The 22887-nt window shown below is 32.4% G+C and overlaps 1 protein-coding gene across 2 annotated transcripts; it reads right to left on the reverse strand.

Moving 5' to 3' along the window:
- Positions 1-504: 504 nt before the first annotated feature.
- On the reverse strand, positions 505-22705 carry LOC110996541 (THO complex subunit 2). Of its 2 annotated transcripts, none has more exons than XM_045633046.1 (30): positions 22537-22705; positions 22124-22289; positions 21693-21934; positions 21470-21603; positions 20740-20996; positions 20130-20279; positions 19550-19719; positions 18506-18671; positions 17634-17803; positions 16473-16671; positions 14812-15065; positions 14130-14247; positions 13076-13208; positions 12383-12537; positions 11475-11731; positions 10756-10912; positions 9271-9519; positions 8229-8449; positions 7211-7379; positions 6445-6558; positions 5768-5855; positions 5611-5695; positions 5005-5074; positions 4408-4477; positions 4066-4106; positions 2379-2477; positions 1635-1692; positions 1122-1192; positions 949-998; positions 505-668 (listed from the first exon to the last, which is right to left on the reverse strand). In XM_045633046.1, the coding sequence occupies exons 1-30, from the start codon at positions 22602-22604 to the stop codon at positions 635-637; spliced, it is 4215 nt and encodes a 1404-aa protein (XP_045489002.1). In that variant the 5' UTR covers positions 22605-22705; the 3' UTR covers positions 505-634. The 2 variants fall into 2 exon arrangements, with proteins under 2 accessions (XP_045489002.1, XP_045489001.1); XM_045633045.1 differs by having other exon boundaries at positions 1635-1695.
- Between the last annotated feature and the right edge of the window lie 182 nt (positions 22706-22887).

Genomic DNA, 22887 nt, shown 5'->3' on the forward strand with positions numbered 1-22887 from the left:
ATAATTCATGTAATTTCTGAATGTGTGTGAATAAATTAATAAAATATTTACTTTACTCAATAATTCTAAGTACCTACGTTATTTTAAACACATTACTTTAGACGAAAACATGACTGTTTTTTTTTTATTTATTTGTATGTAAGTGTATTAATTTGTACATTTAGTACTATTTAAGTATAAAGGAAAGATGATCGAACTTTGAAGTACTTTATATAAAACACAATTGCAAAGCAGTATACAAATTTGATCTCATTTTATTTCTTTGTTGCCCCATTAGGGGTTCTTTGAATTTACAATGAAATAAGATACACAAAAACCTTATTTCACTTTAAATTAGCATGTGTCATTACTAGAAAGATTTGGCATTTAAAAATTGTGAGTTGATAAAGCTTTGACTTGGAGGTAACAGGTTAAATAACAAATGACTTGACAGTCATAATTAGTATTATAATATTGTATACTTGTATTAGGTGAAAAGATTTTGCCTGGAAGAAAACTGTAAAACTGTTTTCAAAATTCATTTTATTTCATTACAGAATCTTAAAGTACAATCATTTGTTTGTCAGTAATGTAGTAACTTAAAAAGATTATTATAACATAATTCTATTATTTCACTGGTGCCAGCTGTGTTGGACTATCTTCTGATTTTTGACTCATTCGAGCGTCTAGTGTGGATGAGTTAAGGAAGTCGAAATCAAATAAAAATTCTACTTTTTTAAAAGTTGTCTATTACATAAGACTACCAATAATTTAAACAAATAATAACATTTTTGTTCTATAAAAGACAATTGATATAGACACAGATGTTTCCTTAGAGTAGGAGTAGGACACAGATAATTTAGTAAATTGTAAAAAAATTGAATCATTCCAAAACAACATTTTCTGTTAATAAAGATAGGTTTATAAAAAATATGTTTAAATATAGATAATTTATTTTAAAAAGGATATTGTTTGTCTCTTGGCTCTTCTATTGAGCGATCCCGGAATGGTGACTTTTCCTATAAAATATTTAAGATCATTAGAACAAATTGGTGTAACAAACATTTTTGGGCTGAAAGTATAATATAAAATTTGGTTTTAGTAATTTTTTTTATATATTAGTGATTTAACTTATAAATTACCCTTTTATGATACTTTTCATAGTGGTGATCCTCTTGAGAACCATTTTGATGACTGGCCATTTTCAAAATAGCTGAAACAAAATCAAAATAAAGTATAAAAAATGCTAATTTTATTTAACTTACTTCAGGTTAGCACTTAAAATTTTGAGTTGAAACTTCTGCAGTTAACAAATAGAGCTTATTTGTGTTATTCCAAATATCAAATGTTTGTGAGATAAAATATAAGTAAATTATTTCATATAATGCAAAGCTACTTAACTATTTCACTTCTACATTATATATCAATGATTGACTTGAGACTCGCGTATTAAAACTAAAGGATTAAAAAGATTATAAGGGCAACAACATATAAAAGAAATCAAATTATTGTATCTTTTTCGTGATCACTGTGTATTTATATGACGCTGTGGACTTTTTGGGTTAAACAGTACATGGATGCATAGCCAGGGTTTGAACCTACGTCCTCAGCAATGAGCACTATAAGCTAATTTTTTAAAGATTTTTTTCAATTACCTTTTTGTTCGTCTCTTCGTCGCTTTTGTTCCATTATAGGTGACTCATCAATTCGATCCTGCTAAAAAAACGAATGTTGGCTTACACTTAGATTTTACCTGCAGGATAAAATTGTGCCCCTATTTGTAATTGAAGATTAAAAATAAATTCTTCAATCAAACTTTAAATAAAAATACTTTGAACATCAGATCATCATCATACACAAATTTAAAAAGCAAAAAAAAACCTCGAAAAAGAACTTGCCTGTCAGAATATTTTTTATAGATTCAAGTATTCCATCTCAAATACCAAAAGCTATTTAATAAACTCGTATATAATATTGTTAGTATATTACGTTGTCAATCTCAATCAAAGTCAAAATCTTTGTAATCACTTGACTCGCTCTAAAGTTACATCTCTCGTTCTATAGCATGTGTATTAAAAATAAATAGATGACATCGTACTGTCTTGTTTTCGGCGACAATGTTATTTTCTATCATTTATTCCTAGCTAGATCGATTTATCGCCTCCGAAATCCCCCGTATACTAAATTTCATTAAAATCGTTGGGAGCCGATCCCGAGATTACAATTATATATATATTTATATATATATACAAGAATTGCTCGTTTACAGATATAAGATATGAAAAATGGATAACAAAATGTACCGATAACATTTTACACAAACATGGCCTGATAATTAATATACAAATCACCTTTGGGGCAGCTAGGTAACAATACAAATATCATGGGAGGAAACTTACCCGTTTTCTGCTCATCTTACGCTCTTTCCGATCATCGCCTCTAAGTTTAGACTTTCTTTTCTCTTTTTCTGGCGAACGTTCTTCAAACTCTTTACTACCCTGCTTATAAAACAGCACATTAAAATCAATTATATTAATATTAAAATGAAAATATTTTAGCAATATGAGCCAAACGAAACACAGAATTAAAAATGATATTCGTACACTTCTGGTATCTTCTTAATTATGATGTCTCGTGGTCCTTGAAAAACCTTCTTCAAGATGGCAATGTGTCTTTCATTAATTCTTCTATCAAGGAAAGGATTCCACTTTGTTCTTGTTGATATTCTTCATTGGTTCTTGATGGCGTCGTAAGTATTTTTTGTTGTCTTTGTATCTCTAAAGTTCCTAGTTGAATTTGTCGTTTTATCTATATCTTCTATCTAGCATAGCAAATATTTATGCATTAAAATACTTCAAAATTCAAAATTGTAAGATTTAGTCTTTAGTAATGTTTTCGTAGTAGTTTTGTAAGATACCGCAATATTTGTTTGTACGTACTGGATTTGATTTAGTACAAATTCTTAAAATTCTCTTCTATTGGGTAACCTCAAGTCTTCTTTTTTGGATTATACATAGGAATTGCTGCATAACCACTTTATTTTAATATATGGATCCAATCCTGGTACCAAGTGTTTTGAGCTCTATTTCTTCTTTAATAAGATCTGGCAGAACTGGTATCGATAATAATGAAAATAATCGTAATGCCCTTGGGCATTTCTCCAACAGGTTTTGATATAAAAGTAGATGATCAGCTTTTATCTCGCTTTGAGTTTCTCAATTCTTTAACAAAGCTTCACCTCGCCTCGAGTTTCTCGATTCTTCTAGAAAGCTTTTTTTGCCTCGAGATTCTCGATTCATCTAATAAGCTTTATCTTGCCTTAAGTTTCTCGATTCTTCTAGAAAGCTTTTTTTGCCTCGAGATTCTCGATTCATCTAATAAGCTTTATCTTGCCTTAAGTTTCTCGATTCTTCTAGAAAGCTTTTTTTTGCCTCGAGATTCTCGATTCATCTAATAAGCTTTATCTTGCCTTAAGTTTCTCGATTCTTCTAGAAAGCTTTTTTTTGCCTCGAGATTCTCGATTCATCTAATAAACTTTATCTTGCCTTAAGTTTCTCGATTCTTCTAGAAAGCCTCATCTTGCCTTAAGTTTCTCGATTATTCTGGAATGCTTCATCTTGCCTGGAGTTTCTCGATTCTTCTAGACGGTTTCGCTTCCATCTTCCGTCACATTTTAATTCTGTGAACGTTTGGACCCACTTGATAATAAATGAAAAACCTTACCACTGCTCGACTGGGCTGGGCTGACTTACGCATTACCTTTGTCTTGGAATTTATTTTTTTATTTTTTCTTTTTAATGTTCCTAAATAAAGTCCCGTTTCACTACAACACTATTGAAGTCTTCAGGTGCTCTCTTGATCTCGTGGTCTTCAAAAGTAAAAAAGTTGAGTAATTTTTGAAGATTTTTCATCGTTTTCTTCTGTGGTTTCTTAAGATTCTTCGTTTTTTTTTAACTAGACGTTCGTAATTGTACACTTATTCACAGTTCGCTTAGCTCAGCGATCGCCTCGTGGTGGGCCGTGGGCGCCCATGTGTCAGTCCTGCGCCAGTGCGATGCAAGGTCGGTTTATTACAACGATACTCACCTTGCCATTGCCGCTGCTTTCAACTTTACGTCGTTTCACATCTAAAAAATATATTAATTATAATATTTGCTCATTCTACATGGGTTGTAAAATTTGTATTTTTCTTTAATTTGAGTTCTAACCTAAAAATAATCCGGGAAACAGACAAATGTTTTGGTTGGGACAGGTGGCAATCGGGTAGGAGGCTTATCTGATGTAAAGTAATACTGCCCAAAGACACTCACATTACTAGAACATTCGCAAGTGCGTTGCCGGCCTTTTAGCTCTGTTTTGCGACAACCGCATGTGGAGTTTAATTCCAGTTGATAAGATCGAGTATTTTTTATTCCTAACAAAACTTACCACGATCAACGTCATCAGACGGATGCCTGTGTTCATGAGGCGGAGATATTGCCTCCAAATAGCGGTCTTCCTATAAAAAAAACTTCGTTCATGAAACATTTCATTAGTTTTTATTTTATTCATTATTTATTAACACTTTGTTGTATTACATATTTGAAACATAAATTAAGGAGGCAACGGGCTGTTTAATCCTATGAAGCGATCTCTTCCAGGCAAGCCTATTAATATACGGAAACAAGAAATATTAGGGGAAAAGTGATAAACAAAATTTTAAAAATAAAATTTACAAAACCAAATAAAAAAAAACTAAACTTAAGAATCATGAATCACGATACTTGGTTTCTATAATTTTATAACCCAATTAAATGGAAATTAAAAGAGGTAAAGAAGTATTTATATAAAAGAATATTTAATTTAATTAAAAATGTCTCTAACTGTCACTGCCAAATCATGTCAACTGTCAATGCCAAAACTTTTAGTTTGGCATCTAAAACAATTCAAATGAATTACAGATTCCTTTCATTCATTATAAAAAAGTCATAAAAAAAGTACGCGTATAGTAGTTAATGAATATTTACAATAAATAGAAAAACTTACTCTATGGGATCTTTCTCTCGGCGATTTGTCTTTACTTCGTAGTTCATCTTTATTTCTCTCTTTGTTTGACCTGTTTAAAGATACGAATTATTAAAAACTAGTTCATCTGGGATGGGAGAAGCAAAAGAGGCCTAAAATAAAGAGAGGATCTGCGGGCAGGATGGAGAAGATCAGCTCGTAAAAGAGACAAAAAAATAAAACAAGTTCAGACTTATTTCAGAAGACAACCTGACCGAGTGGCTGCTGATAACTAGTGTAAAAAAACAATAGTTAAAATATAATATGTTATCGTTAAAATTATACATATGTCTGTATTTGGTTAGTGAATAAAAGCTTTTATTATTATTTAGTGACCTGACAAATAAATAACACATTGATAAGTTGTAATGCTTGGGTATGGCCATGGAGCAAGGATCAATGAGAAGCAGTTAACAAGAAGGATATACAAGGCAACCGTGGATAGTTGGATGGGCCATGTCAGACCTGGACCAAACCCAGGACGTACCAGAGTCGAAGGTACGTATGGTGAATGTCATGAAAGTGGATGAAGAGAGGACCAAAGTTGAGATCCGTGGTTTCTGGCTACCTTCGGGAAAAAATACTTACGATCTCGATTCACGTTTTGACTCCTTCTCGCGATCCGGTTCTTCTCGTCTTCTGTCACTGCTTTTGGATTCCTTTTTCTCACTTTCTATAAAGAAAAGAAATCTCTTTAAAACACCTGTTCATCTAGAGTTAGAACAATAAATAGATTAAAACAAACCTGGAGTTTGAACTGGTGAGGCGGCCGTGTCACTCTTATGAGTATCCTCTTTGACGCTGACGGGCTGAGTTGGTTTCTGTTCTACCACCTGTGAAACATTTCATCAGCGACATTTTACTAAGCTAACAATGTACCATTTAGCACGAACTAATCATTAGCAGGCCAAAGATCACGATTAGCATGTAACTACTGTTTAATAGCCACACTTGCAAACCTTTTGGCAATATAATTGTCCATGGGTGGTCCCTATCACTATACATAAGAAAAAACTATCAAAACGTTCTGTCTTATAAAATGCTTTTATTCGTATATAGATATTTGGATATATACTATAGATAAAAACCGTAAATACTTCTAGTTTAGATCTCTATGATCCTCACACACTCATCGAGCTGTCAAATGTCAACTTCATAAAAAAATAATTTTGACAGCTCGTGAAACAAACAAAGAACGTTAAGTTGGCAAATACGATCCTATGACTATTTCTTTTTCTATAACCCCTACATCATAACATATCAGGCGGATATATAACCCAGAATCTAAGTGTTGCTTGTCAAAAATCTCTCCTTTCCTAAAAAGGCATTATTAGCTTAAAGGGTTGAAAAATTTATCTATTTAAATTATATAATGAGAAACATATTAGAAATTGCACATTATACATGTTTATTAAAACTTACTTGATGAAAATCGCTTTCATTCATCAGATTCGGTGCTTTGTGCCTCAATTGGCCACTGTAACCCGTGGCCAACACGTACAAGTCCGGCCTTTGAATTTTCTCCTCTTCTTTAACCTAAAAAACATAAGTTTTGTACCACTATTTAATATTTTATTATTATCTACTGAACATACGTGATTGTCTAGAAGATATAACTAAGGCCAAGGCCAAGATATTTCATGCTTACTACTACTGATAGAGGACAAATCTTAGTTTTATTTGAAGTTATACTTCTTTTGCGCGCAACGGAAAAATTATGAGTAAATTTTTACGATGCGCACGCAGACTGTCACAAAAAACCGACACCCTGAAATTATATATATATATATATAAATTTCAGGGTGTCGGTTTTTTCGTCAACATTTTCGCTTTTTCTACAAAAATGGAGAATAAAATCTCACGACATCTAACCAGAGAGAGGTGCAGAAAATTTAAAAAAGCACCACACAATTATGTATATTATGGACGGATGGATGTGGAGTTGGGTACGTAGGCCATGTCGTTTACATATGGACCACCACAACTTTTTGGATCTGGGACAAAAAATTCTGTACTGTTTCGTCATCATTTACTTTTCTAATAGGCAAGTAGGTGATCTGCTTCTGTATCTCTTCTTCACACACCACGATGTTTTCATCAACGTATACGAGCGAGTGGTATACGCAAATAGAACGTACATTCCACAACCCCCATTGAGAATCCAAAGCAACTGCTTAGAAGTTCTTACCTTATCAATTTTCCTTTCAATAATCTGAGCCAGTTTAGCGAGAACTGGAAAGTGTGGCAATATCTTGATGAGGACAATCAACGCGTTCCGTATTTGGACATAGTCACCCGAATCCAGGCAAACCACCATCGCCTTCGTTATTTTGTAGTGCCATTTGTGGCATACGTGTCTGAAATTTATAATTACATAAAAATAAATTAAAATGTGTTGATTTATTATTATTAAAATGCATTTAAATGGATAAGATTTAGGATTGTGTAAAATAAAAACTTGGCGATTAAAAAGTGGCTTCCGTGCTACGCCCCTAATTTGAGAACTGGCTGGCTGCTAAATGTAAAATCCGAAGCATTTCATATATATGAATTTTTGACGTTGATAAGTGTACATTGTATGTTAGAAGCGCGGCATCCAAATATAAAATAGGGATTCCTTTCTAGGATGACACTATGTGTGTGTGTTACTCATATAAATAAACTAGCTGCCCCGCAAACTTCGTTTCTCCTTCGTTTGACAAAATAAATTTAATTTATACTATACTTAGCATCAATAACATGTGGTAATCGTGATATTTTTGATTTAATGATTACTTACTGAATCCAGTCGAAAAGTATCGACATCTGTTAGAATCTTTTGAAGTTAATTGTGACTGTCAATTAATTATAGACAAATATTTTGCAATAAAATAAAATTGCGACTATAATTAAACATCTAAGCTATACTATCTCTGAAGTTGGACCAGACTGCTCGCGGTGTGCCAATTTAATTTAAAATCGGTTAAGTAGTTTAGGAGTCCATCGCAGGCAAACATCGTAACAGGAGATTTATTAATTAGATGATTTAACTTGAATATTGCTACCATTTAAGTAAAAATACCTGTTTCAGGGTTTCCAGCCATTCCACAATAAAGATATATCAGGTATTGCTCGGATTATCAGGAAATTTCTGATCAAGTCATTGATTTTTATTGTTGCTTTAGTGTGCCCTTTCCGGAAGGGAAGCAAGAAAATTATATTCTTACCTATAATTCTCATATCCGACGTGGTCATTTGCCTCTCTGAACTGGTTGGAAACACGATACTTGGTCACAAAGCCTGGGTAATGGGCACACTCCGCGTGGAAGGAAGCTCGGTCCGCGTGCCAACGCATAGCTGTGCCCAAAACCCGGCAAAGGAACTGACCGTACCTGCCAGCTTCCGCCTCAGTACAGGACATCACTGAGTACGTAATGTCGCAGAATAGCTGAAATATTTTCAATTTAAACCTCTGCAAAACATCCTTGGGACTTTAAATTGACGTGACATGTAGTTCAATTTCAATAAACAAGTAAACATTATGAATTAATAAGTTTCGGGCTTCAAAGAATGGCAACATATTGGTTTTTTATACCAACCACACTAAGGGCTTGTTTCACAATGTATGGATAAATTACCAAATAGCTATGCAACACATAAATTATTCGGAAGATAAAAGTTCCGAATAAGAGACTTCGCGTTTCATGACGGTCGTGAAACGCAACGTGTTTATCATACCAATAAGTAATAAATAGCTTATTTGGAACTTATCTGAACATTGTGAAACAGACCCTAAGTCATATAACAAGGCTAACCTACATATAAGACACCCGAAAACGCTTTTTCTTCACCCAAAGCTTTCATTAGAAACCCTTTCGTTTTCAATCAATTACAAAAAAAACATGCGGTTCTATACCAGCAAATTTGCTTGACATAGACCTAATTTATAGTATTGCTATATCAAATAACTTAAGTTAATTTATCGCAAAACACAATAAATGCATGTATACTCGCAAATGTATGACTGAAGTGTTGCCACATCAAAGTTATTAGCATCCTCAACGTAGATTTTAATAGTTATACTTTAAATAAGAAAGAAAAGATTGTCATTGTCAATGTCATTGGTATATGAACCACAGAGTATTGATAGATGGCAAAGTGTTGCTATATCAAAACTAAAATAAATAAATAATTAAGCGTCCCCAAAGCAGATTTTATTTGGCATACTTTTAACAACGGAACTCTTTACATAACAATATACACACTTACCCGATCATAGCACAGCAACGTAGAAAAGTTTGGCGTCTTCAGAGAATGCACTGTATGCACAAATTGGGCGCAGTACAATGCATCCGTCGCCGTAAACACGCAACGCGGAAACAGACACAATTGCATCAGCCGCGTGACAGTTTCGTTTTTGGCAGATTTGACAGCTCTGGCTGGGAACCAGCCGCTACACTCGCGGGACAAACGCGCGTGCACGCGTGACACGTGGTCTTCTTGACGACGACGCTCATCCTGATGCCAAGAATACTTTTTGAGCTCATGTTTGTTTATTTATTTAGGTATAACAAAACGCAGAAAGCCAAAACAGATTACATAGATAAACAATATATGTAAAACAGAAACAAGTAATAGACAAAAATACATTTGAAAAAAAAACTAAAGAAAACTGAAATTTAACACTTGAAACAACAAATAATACTAAGGGCCTGTTTCACAATGTATGGATAAAGTGCCAAATAGCTATGCAATACATAAATTATTCAAAAGATAAAAGTTCCAAATAAGATACTTCGAATTTCATGACGTATAGCGCTATCTGACAGTTGTGAAACGCAAAAATACTATTTATCCTACCAATAAGTAATAAACAGCTTATTTGGAACTTATCCGGACATTGTGAAACAGGCCCTTAGTATTTCAAATTATTGCTTAAACAAAATATTCTCGCCTCTTCAAATACTAAATCCTCACATCTTGCTTGATGAGGTTCATAATCGGTGTCATAGACAAAACCCAAAACATTGGCGAATTATGCAGTAACTAGGTGTTACCTAAATGAAAAAATGATAACTTTTTCATAAAATCAACAGCCCCGTTAAAACTCACTACTATTTCATCAATACAATTTTCCAGAAAGAGGCGAAAGAGTTTAGTTTAACACAAACTGATTTAGTTCTTCGAGGGGTTCATATCTGTATCAGTCAATTCGGTGAGCTTCCTGCCCGTTTGCCCCTATTTGCCCTAATAAATAGTCCACCCAAACAGATATTAGATAGCCACACGCTAACCAACATAAATTCTAAATTAAAAAACTAAATTTAAATGCATTTGTCCCGCTCCTAAACAAGACTGCTATGCTTACATTAAAAAAAACTACAGCGGTTTTCTAATGTAACATATTCTGTGATATACTATATTATTTTGTAAAAATAAACAATAATCCAGTGGCCCTACAACCTCTTTAGGTCTTGGGCTCAGATTTCTGAATCTGTTTCAGGATCATTTTTAAATCTAATAAGCAATAGGTGATCAGCCTCCAGTGCCTGACACACGTCGTCGACTTTTTGGGTCTAAGACATGTCGGTTTCCTCACGATGTTTTCCTTCACCGTTCGAGAAAATATAAATACGCACATAAAAAGAAAGTATTTCTTTCTTTTCATCAGCCGGGGATCGAACCTACGATCTCAGGTATGAGAGTCGCACGCTGAAGCCACTAGGCCAACACTGCTCTATAAATAAATAATACCTGTAATTTTTCTATAAGGCTATTAAAGCGTTCCTGTTCCTTCTTCCCCTTGGTCCCTTGGGAATCCTTGGTGGCAGCCGAGGCAGCCAGCTTTAATCTATCTATTTCCCTTTCGTAGCTCTCTACCGGCACGCGTAAATCGTACATAGATAGCGACCTACAATAAAAATTACTCATAAAATAGTAAATTTAAGAAAACACTTTTTTAACGGATTGAAGCTATGTATTATTGTAAACTTATAATTAATTAATATAATTTTTAATTTATCCGACGTTTCGCATGCTTTACAGCGGGCGTGGACGCGGTGACTGAAGACAAAAGGTGTTTAATGTCAAAAAAGTATCAGAGCTGTTAAAAAAAGTTGTATTATCTGTATTTATTTCCCCGGAGTTGGTATCGACTAAAAGATGAAGGGTTTCTACAGAAATAGGGGTTAATTGAAGAGGGGTGAAAATTAAGGATTGTATGTATTTTTGTATGTTGTATCATAGAAACTAAAAACAAAAAATTTCGCCAAAAACATAAAAAAAATCTTGAGTTGGACGCCCTTTATCGCTTAGGGGTTTGAAAGATAGTAGCCGATTCTCAGATCTACTAAATATGCATTATAAATTTCATAAAAATCGGTCAAGCCGTTTCATAGGAGTATGGTAACTAACACAGTCACACAAGAATTTAATATACAGATATTCGAAAATAAGACGTAAAAAAAACTCACCAAAACGTGACGTAGAATTCGGGCGAAATATCTTCCCATACTTTATCGGGTAGGAGTGGTGTAATCGATGTTACAATTGGTTCCAGGGCTTCCTTGGAGGCAATGCTGTACCGCGTTATGCTCTTCTCGAGAGAATCCAATTTACTATCAGAGGCTTTGCGAAGAGACTCCACCTTCGCAGCGATTATTTGAGCTATAACAGGACGATGGAGAAAGAATGCCACATCTGCGTCTACGTGGTAGTCCCGAAGTAGTTCCTGTTAAAAGGTTAGGTAGAAGTTTATTCTAACCACATACATGTCAGTTGTATGTGGAAAAAGTGCGTGCGTACAAAGTACAGATGTCAGAAGTGAAACTTCTTTGGAAATTAATCATTACTAAGGTAAAAGCCCCAATAGATTATAGAATATTTCAGAACTCCATATATTTGTATATCTATATTCACACTGTTTACACAGTGTATACGTGCTAATAATAAATAAATAAAAAATCTGCGTTTAACGCACAAGACGTTGTGCGATATAATTACCATCTAAAGTTCTAATATGTAACTACTAAAGGAAAACAACCAATAGCGTACGTTGCACATCTTCGTGACGTTTCGTAACATTTTTACCCTCACGCGCCTACAGAAGTATCACTTGAAAAATTACAATATTTATTTATTTATTTATTTTGTACACCTACAGCTAACACAAATTACATATAATAGCAAACAAATACACCGAGTACATAGCCACAGATGGAATACATGATACATTATATAACAAAAAGATTTACAAAAGGTAACAAACAAACAAACAATAAAAATATTAAAAACACAAAATTATATACAGATTGCAGTCAATAATATATCCCGTATATAAGGCTGTTTTTTTATCAGTTAGATTTTTGAATAAAACACTTACCGGTAAAGCCGGTAATCTCGCAGCGTACTCGTCGGGCGCGTGCGAAGACGCAAGGAACGTGCCAAGTTGAACGAGCGCGTCCTGGCATTGGTCCGCCAAACGACCAACTACTTTTAACTGAGACCCACTCGATTCCCCGCTTATTTCTTCCCCTTCTGCAAATTTCAAAGAAACTCTTGCTTCAATATCTTTGTTAGGGCACACAGATACTCTAGAAGATTAAAATGGTGTTTAAATGTAAATGTATTTGAATAAAGACTATTATTATATTTAAAGAAAACACTTTTTACCGGATTGAAGCTATGTAAATGTAAAGCTATGTTTAAAATTTTCCAGTTTTGCAGAAATTGCTCACAGTGTCTTCCATTTTCGCTTTGTTTTGAGATTTTGATTTGAATATTATTGAATTCCAGGTGTTTGATAATTTTAGGCCATCTTCTCCATTGAAGTTGGAGTGTTTTTGATTTAAATGGCTTCGCGTACCAATCTTGGGAAGAATCATTTTTCTTTCGCAAGTACTTTTGATTGGTCAAAGCGTATGTAATGATTAGGCCTATCTAGTGTGTGTTCACAGACTGCTAATTTTGTGTGTAGTCTATGTTTTACGTGTTATTTAAATTTGTAAAAGCAATGTTAATAAAAGACAATACTATTATGATATTTTTAAAGCTGAAATAAGTATAAAATGATTACCTTTCCAAACACAACAATGTCTTTGTTGGGCGGACAAAATGCAAAGTGCTATATCTAAATTGTTGCCAACGACTGCGTCTTTTAGCCTCGCTGACGATCGTCTGGTGTTTCGCACTTGTGAGAAGTATCCCGCCTGAAAATTTTCAAAAGAGCTCAAAAATTAAATGTAAATATTACCATTATAATAATAATGATGAAATAATATTTTATCGGCATCTTTTTATGAACACTCGCACGTTACCACAAAAAACTGGTCTTGTGTTGAGCGTATGTGTACGTGTACGTAGATAAGTTTTTACATACATATTATATTTGTAATCCTTAAAACGTAAAATGAATTTATTAATTACATTATTGTGGTAGGCTACCCCATATCCTTTAATAAAAAATGTAGTAGGAGTCTCTATATTCTGATTGATATTGAACAGATGTAAATATGACGTATAATGTCGCATGTCAACGCGTTTTGGAATACAGATGGTTTTGACCAATCACAAGCGGAGCTTCGTTTTGTCTTTTGTTTTACATTCTAATCAGGTCTTATTCAGTATTCAAAGTCAAAAACATTTACTGTGTCGCACTTTTTCAAAGTACAGTCAAACTCTGTTATAACGACATCCAAGGGTCTCTACTACTCATATTTGGTCGTAAAAACCGATAGCCGTAACAGCCGATGACGTTATTAAATACCTAATACAATAGAATTCCACCGGGACCTTTGATTTTGGTCAATATACTATAATATAATAACCGGTGTTTTGTTCTAAACGATGTCGTCATAAACGGTTTTGACAGTATAAAAACAGTAGGGCTACAACCCAAAAGTTTGTAGTCTTCTGTGTTGTTTGTAGAATTCTAATATTTCATAAGTGTTTCTAATAAAAATGTTCTTCGGCGAAAAAGGTACAAATTTGGTCAAATTTGAGGACAATAAATTCCGTACGAACGAGTGTTAAATGCGTACAGAAAATTAAATCGGTGCACAGCTATGATTCGAACGCTTGACCTCTAGCACCTCTAAACTTCAAGGACCTGTATGAACCATAATTCTTACCTCCCCCTTAAGTAATTCGCCGCCCGCCATGGCATCTAATTGTTCGGGTGTCATCTCCTCAGCGGCCTCAATTCCAGCCATTTTTTGAACTATCTCCTTAAGTATTAGCAAATCTTGACTGAAGAAAAAAACAAATTTTTAAACAAAAAAACCTTTTCTATAATTTTTTAACTTTTACTTTACTTGTTTTCTTTTATCTTTTTTTATGTCAAATTCTCAAACTTTATCTCTTTTTTGTTCACGTATCGGGATTTGTGTGATATGGAAAGGGAATCTATACAAGGTTTCTCAACCTGTTTAGTATTTATGCTCCCAAGTATGTATCATACATAATTGTTAATATTAAAATTTGAAAAACTTAATGATAAGATTTAGACAGAAATTACTATGAAATTATTAATGAAACAGTTAACTTTAACTTTCAAAAGACAATGAAAAACTGAAAACCCAAATTTAAAAAAATAAAATTTTTGAATATCCCGCATAACAATATGTATTCAATAAACTACATAATACTATTAATTTATTGATTTAGGAGAGCGTTTGAAGGAGTCGAGAACGAAAATATTTGTGGTTAAGGATGAAGGGGAATTTCATAGAACTGGCTTCCACTTTCATGAGGCAGACCTGAACATATCTGAAAACGATAATCTGAATATAAATAAAGTTTTTAATATATTACCTCTGTTGAGCCTTCAAGCGATTAGCGACGAACTGCAATAATCCTGTCAATTCAATATTATGTTTCTTAAAGGCCGCGCCTGCAAACGCGGCTAACGCCTGCAACCATGGCGGGTGTGCCGCACCACTTGCGCCAATACCTCTCCCCGCACTCAGTGCCTCGACAAGACAATAACCCAGGACATCTAGTGACAGTGACGTCAAGTATTTGAGGGATTCCACCACTGGGCCTATTAGGTTATCATAAGTTTGTATCTGAAAGAGATGGAGCTAATGAATTGCTGTTCGTTTGTCTCGCTAAAACTCCAGAATGGCCGGACGAATTTTGAAATATTTGTAGATGTTTAGGAAAGGTTTAAGCGGTGAGAAACATGTACATGTATTATATTTAATAAAACAAAGTAATGTATACGCAAAGCGCACTGGTGCGTGCACTAATTTTAGGTAACCTGCGTGCACGCACACATACGCGCGGAATCAGCGAGACCAGTGACTATACAGTAGAACTCCAATTATCCGAATAAATGGGGACCGGGACCCATTCGGAAAATCAAATATTCGGATAATCGGGTTTTTTTTTAAATTGCCATTGGAGAGAATAAAAGCTACGTTTTGATATTGCACTATTTTTTTATTGAATTAAATGAAAGAAACATGAAATTTTTACATGTTTTAAATATAAATAAAATGTACTTATGTACAAGTTTAGAAATAAAAATCATTGTTTTTTAAACATCTCCGTCAATGTAAGCTGTTTTGCGGTCTTTTTTGTGATTCGGATAATCGGCGATTCGGATAGTCGGAGTTCGGATAATTGGAGTTCTACTGTAGTTTGAATAAATATCAATTTGAAATCTAAATATCAGAATTTTAAGATATTATAAAGAATTTATATAAACAATATGAAAATGCTACACAAGCGTAAATAAGTGATGCCTGCAAAAGTTCGCTTGAAAACGATAAGGCCGCCAGTTGTCCTCCTTATCATTTAATTATGTCAATTGTAATATATTTCTATATGCAACGAGGTGTTAATGAATAAATAATTAAATTTTCCAATACAATCAGTTTGGTTTGTTTATAAAACTTAAAAGATTCATCTAAATTTAAATACATGGCTGGAACTTCTGCATTTGAGTTTCTTTTCGTTCGAAATTGTTATATCTAATACACGTGTACAGGAAACGTTTTCTCCGCTAGTTTTATAATTAAAATTAATTTTAATTATAAAACTAGCTTCAATACGTGTAACGAACGAGATTTCGCGGCCGATGCTGCGTTCGTTCGTGCACGTAGTCGACTCTACGTAATCATTTTTACTAAAGGATTACTCATTTTACTATTAATCAAGTAAAATGTTAAATGTTTGGTTGTGCATGGAACAAGATAACCTTATGATAATCATAAACATCTGACCCTTTTCATCATAGTGTAAACATACTTTGCCAGAAAAAGACAGAAATTTCCTTTAGGCTAATTTCTTTACGTTTAATCACGAATAATATAACGATGTTTTTCCTATTCAAAACCAAAATTGCGTTTGTGGTATCAATATTAGGTTATTTTTTACTCTCGGTCGAAACCAAACCTCCACAGGCCTTTTCATAAGAGATTTTCACAATTTTTTTTTACTTATTAAATTTTCCTAAATTTCCACATTACCTGTAAAAGCATGTAATCGAAGAGGAAAGCGGGCGCCGCGTGCGACAATTTTCCAATAAGTCTTCCTTGAGGCTTTATATTTTCTTTGGAGACTCTTTTCATGATGTGCTTTATGCGTTGTAATGAATTCCCTCTGACACGCATAAGGGATGGAATTTTCTCACCAGATTCATTCTTCCATCTGGCATATAGGCAGTATCTACAATTAAAAAAAATGTTTTTTATAATGAGTAAAGAAAATTGGTTAAACTTAAATTCCACAGATTTTCTTGGCTTACAAATCAAATCAAATCAAAATTTATTTATTCATATAGGTAACATAATTACACTTATGAACGTAAAAAAAAGAAATATTAAATGAATTTAATTTCAGAGTTTTTTTATTGTTTAAAAATATCAAAACGTGATTGAATATTATTTCTGTAGTGCTTTTAGTTTATAATAAATTAAATAAAAAAATGACAAAAATCGTTAATCGAAGTGAAACTTCTTTATTTCAGGGTAAAATTTTTACGGAACAAAGATTTTGAACATTTTTCTCAAGAAAAGAAAAAGGCTAGAAAAGGGAGAGAGCGATTGAGACCGAGAGTGGGAAAGGGAGATCGAGAAAAATACACTGTATACACGTATTATAATAAACTATACTTAATAGTCTTTACTTTGGCCTGTTACAACTTCCGGATATAACAACGAAATCAAAAGCGAAATCCAACTTACTCTTACATATCAATGTATTAAATACTAGCTGACCTGGTAAACATCGTTTTGCCATGTACTTATATAATTTATGGTTATTGTGCCTCACTCGACATAGATATGTATAGTGTGTCGCGGACTTTTTTGTAGGTATTTATAAGATCTACAATTACTTACATCATTTTATGGTTCTATCTTTAATAGTTTAGGCAGGGTACACAAAATAAGTAACTTTTTTGGTTGATTTTACACCTTGTGTCCGAAAAACCCTAATATCTTACGGAACCCTATTTTTGTTCAAAATTAAATATAGCCTATATTACTCGTGGATAATGTAGCTTTCGAATGGTGAAAGAATTTTTAAAATCGGTCCAGTAGTTTATGAGTCTATTCATTACAATCAAACAAACAAAGTTTTCCTCTTTATAATATTAGTATAGATGTGATAAAAACAATTTTTCTCACCTGCATTGGTATGAATATAACTTGAGTAACGTATAAACCTCCTCGGCCATACAACAGTTGCCTTCCATGAGTGTAAGAGCTGGCAATATTGCCGCATCCAATACTGTCAACGATTCGTGTTCCAGGGGATCGCCTCCTGCCGAACGGGACGTTCGTAATATACGTATTACCTATAAAAATAATTTTAAATTAAATCATCATTTTATAACAATAATATGACGTACAATTTAATATTTATCTAGTTGTATGTAACAAATACACATACAAAAACAAACATAGACTATATTTAAAAATCCAGCTTAAAAATTGACCATTAACGTCCGAACCCAATAATTAATCCACAATCTTAGATTGTTTTCAATCAGACCGTGGCAGTCGATCGATCTCCTATCTGCATCCCAATAACCGAACCCTACAATCCATTTTTGGCGACGGATAGAATGCAATCTCTTCGCTCTTTACACTCATATTTGATAATCAATATAAAACAAATAAAGTAAATAAAACCCCTACGAATAATATTCAAATATGCTTATGTTTAAAACATATCAAACATCTTTATATTATTTTAAAAACTGGTGTAAGTTAAAATTGGCACAGCTGAACTGTCATTTTCATAATAAAGTCTATCCACATACACCGATCCGACCTACCATAGATAGCTTGTATCGACAGATGGCTATTACAATCCATCTATTGGTTATTGTCACACTATTATCAATATTTGGATTAAGATATCTATCTCAGATGAACTGTAATAGGTTATTGGATTTGGTCGTAAGAGATTAATAGATCGCCCTTATAACAATAAATACTCCAATATACTATATAAACATAATTTTCCTTACTCCAAATATAATCAATTTTCATACCTTATACATCAAAATGGGGTCGTGATGAAGAGCTGGTCCAAGTAAGATTAGCGCTGGTATCACCGTCTCCTTCATATCCTCGAATGTTTTACATGCTTTTGGGCCTAATTTTGATTTTAATGGCGGAATAGGAGCACCCATTATTTTCGGAGCCACACGGCATTTTCTGTAAACAAATTGCTTAATGTATATATTGCTTCAAAGGACATATGGTTATATAACAAGTAAATTTAATTTTTTTTTATATATTTTCCGAATTCTTTACTATTAATGTATTGTATTGATCTTTTAGTTTAAGTAAGGCATATTTAAGATAAAAATAATTGTTATTTTTTCGATTATCCAACAGGATTTAGTCTAGACTCCTCGAGAAGTTTCCATTTGCATCACATTTTTGCTTCTACCTACATTATCCCAGAAATCTAGAAGTCTACCTACACTTTAATTTAATTTTACGCAACTAATACTAATTTAGCATATTTAAGGGTTATAAAAGCGAATTCCTTAATTATACTAAAAATGTTTTGGCTGCTTTATCATTACTTATGTATTTTATTTAAAGTGGGTGTATCTAAACTATAATAAATCAAATAAGTTCATATTCAGAATAATTATATACTATTATTATTTCTCTTTATTAGCCTTGGAATATTGCTAACTGGCCACCCATTGTACTATAAAATTTTAAGTATATCAATTGCAAATTATTAAAGAATATTTAAAAAGAACTTACGTACTATAATATTTAAAGTATAGCAAGTGCAAATTATTAAAGTATATTCAAAAATAACTTACGTACTATAATATTTAAAGTATATCAAGTGCAAATTATTAAAGTATATTTAAAAATAACTTACGTACTATAATATTTAAAGTATACCAAGTGCAAATTATTAAAGTATATTTAAAAAGAACTTACGTACTATAATATTTAAAGTATATCAAGTGCAAATTATTAAAGTATATTTAAAAAGAACTTACGTACTTATAATATTTGAAGTATATCAAGTGCAAATTATTAAAGTATATTTAATAAGAACTTACGTTCTATACAATGGTTCAACAACAGCATGTAGCATATCGCACAATGCTTTGGCAGGTCGAGGTGGCATGGCTGATACTTGTATTCGACTGAACAGTGCTGAGAACTCACTCCAAGCGCATACTCTTAGCAACGCTTCACTAAGAACTAGCTTTTGATTGGACCAGTATTCCTAAAAAAAAAGGTTAGAATTTATACTTCTTTGGAGTAACAAGATTAAAATAATTAAAAGAAAATTATCTATTCTATCTAGTTACTGCTAACTTCAGCGTGTCGGTTTTTTTGTGACGAAAAATTTACTCTCATCATTTTTCTCTTACGTGCCAAAAGTATAACTTCAAAATTGTTGATTTTATAAAACAACTAAATTTTGCAACGCTAGATCGTTTTAATATTTTGCCCAATTAAATTCATGCAAGTTTTAGAGATTTTTTGTTACAAACTTACAAGCATACAAATCTTTCCTTATTTTTAATATTACTGTAAATTTAACCCTTAAAAACTAAGTCAGTCTGATTGCACTTTTAATAAAGAACTCTTTCAACTATTAAGAATTGGTGAAATAAAAAAAACAATATTTACTTGTGGATCTGCTTTTTCCTCTATAAATTCCGTTGCACCATTCGCTTGAGGTCCTTTAGTGGAAACTATATTAAGCTTACGTAGAAAATCTTGGACAGATTTCAATTCCTTATCAGCTTCTTTAGCCATTATTATGTCATCAGGACGTAGCTACAATTAACAATCATTTATGAATGCTTTGTTTTTCAACAATAAGATGTTTATCTCTATTTATGTAAGTAATTTAATTATGAATAAATTAGTATGGTCTTTTATTTACATAACTTTTACACATTTAAAGAAAAACACTTTTTTAACATATTGAAGTTATGTATTACTGTAAACTTAAATATAAGTTCACCGTGACCACACACAATGTAAAGCACACAAAACATCGTTTATATTTAAAATTATGTTTAAATAATTATAAGTTTACAATAATACATAACTTCAATCCGTTAAGTGTTTTTCTTAAATATGAATGAATTTCTTTATGTGATTAGTCTTTAGTTCAATTATATTAAAAGTCAATGTATTACCTGACCATCTGTGAATACAAATAATGTATTACATATCTGCATTGTAGTCTAAACATCTTTTAGTTTGTATTTGTTATTAATAGGATACTTACCCAAGGATATATGTCATCTAAAGAAATAACTTGATGTTGTAATAATAAAGCTATAACAGTCATTAAGTGCGGCGGTTCTTTATAGTTATCCAATACATCCATATTTCCAAGTTTGAATCCGAGAACCTCTGATATAACTCGTGGATCACACATGTAGTGTTTAATAAGCGAAATAAACAATTTATCTAAATGTGGACGTGCTTCAAATGACTCCAGTATGATGTCTAAAACTCTGTTTGGGTCTAGATTAAAACAACCTGAAAAAACATATGAACTATCAAATACTGTTTTTATGCCAATCAGCCTCTTAAGAAATCTTTTCTTAATAAAAAAAAATTATTTAAAATATATAAAATAGTAACAAGATAAAATACTTAACATTTTCATCTGACCAAAATTTATCATTCCTTATAAAATATGTTACACAATAAGTAAGAATCTAATAATAATAATAATAATAATAAGTCTTTATTCATTTAAGTTGGTACATTTTTCTTTTCATAGTGTAAGATTTGGGAACCCTTTTAAGTAAATATACCTGTGTTAGGGTTCCCAGCTCTTCCATAACAAAGTTAATTACATAAAATAATTTATCCAGTTCATTTCCTTTTTATTTTTTACCTGTTAAACCGTTATCATCACACCTGATTGTGTGCATGAGTAAGTGTGTGAGAGAGTGAATGAGTGAGTGAGTAAGTGATCTAAGGATATATAAATAAATAATAATTACCAATAAGTGATTGTATTATTTCTAAAATAGATTTCCATTCTGTGCCTTCTGAAATTTCTTGATTTAATTCAACAATTAATTTGGCATACCCTTCACTTTCTTCTCTAAAAAGATTAAATTTACGCTGCTTATAACTGAAACCAAAGAAAGACAATGTTCAGAGATTAAAATTAAATAATCTTCTTTGTAATATCATAGAAATTATATTCATGAGAAAACTTACTATAGTTTAGTTTTTATTTTAATGAATTTAGTATAAAAGTTTTTGTTTTTTAGTGTTCCAACATCCTGCAAAGTGTCTATTTCTAGTCTTTCTTTTAATAACTTGTCAGATAAGAAAGATTCTAACTCTCGGACTAAATAGCAGAAGTTTGATCTCTCCTCTGTTTGCACATCAAGTGAAGTTTCTGCATCCAAAACACAAACAACATCTAGTAATATTGATGGCATATCTGCATGAATCATCTGAAATTGCCAAAAAATGTATATAAAGTGGAACAGCTAAAAACATAAAAGGTTTAGAGTTTATTAGATAATTTGATAGATTCTATATTTTTAAGGATTGAGTATGTTCATTTGATATTTACAATTGTATTATTATTATAAAAGCAATTTTATAAATAAATATTAAGTTATATAATTTGTCATACATACAGTTATTTCACGCAATACAGATATCACAGCATCTTTCTTAAGGTATCCTTTAAGCTCAGAGAGCAACAAATCATAGATACTTTGTGAAAGGCCAGATAATTTGCCTGACTTTGTAAATAGGGGACTTTTTCCTTCATCTTTGATATATTGTGTGATTAGCTTAATACTGCAAACAAGGGAAAACAGTTATTAGAGTACATATTTCCTGAATATTGATTGGTTATGAATATGAAAAACAAAGTGTTATCACAGAACTACATTAAGAGCTCTATTTACAACATTATAAGTATAGCTTTTTATACTTCCACAACTACAAGATAAAATATGGATTTACAAATTATTAACACAATCGTTACAAAATCAACATGTGGCTATAGACTTGGAACACAATTTTTATACAAATGATATCTTACTATGAATCTCTGCCTGATTTTTCCCATGTCTTGCAGTACTCTGATATGAATTTTGTCAGAGTACTCATGATGATATTGTGTTAAGACGCTACTTTTTTACAACAACTACAAAGTCAAAAATAAAACATACGCCGCAGCCATGACCGACTCAAGCACAGAGTAATCGAAAAAATTAAAATTGATTTTTAATTTTGAAGCTTGACAAGTTGTCGTAGGACACTAAAAAGTAATGCCTAGCCTAATGCTTATTGCCAAAGCTACCAGAATAAAAAATAGAAAAGTCCTGCTAAAATAGTAGATACAAAATGACATAAAATAATTTATTTAAATGTTTAGATTTACGTAGGTCAC

Source organism: Pieris rapae, chromosome 22 (genome assembly GCF_905147795.1).
Source record: "Pieris rapae chromosome 22, ilPieRapa1.1, whole genome shotgun sequence".
Classification (NCBI taxonomy): Eukaryota; Metazoa; Arthropoda; class Insecta; order Lepidoptera; family Pieridae; genus Pieris; species Pieris rapae.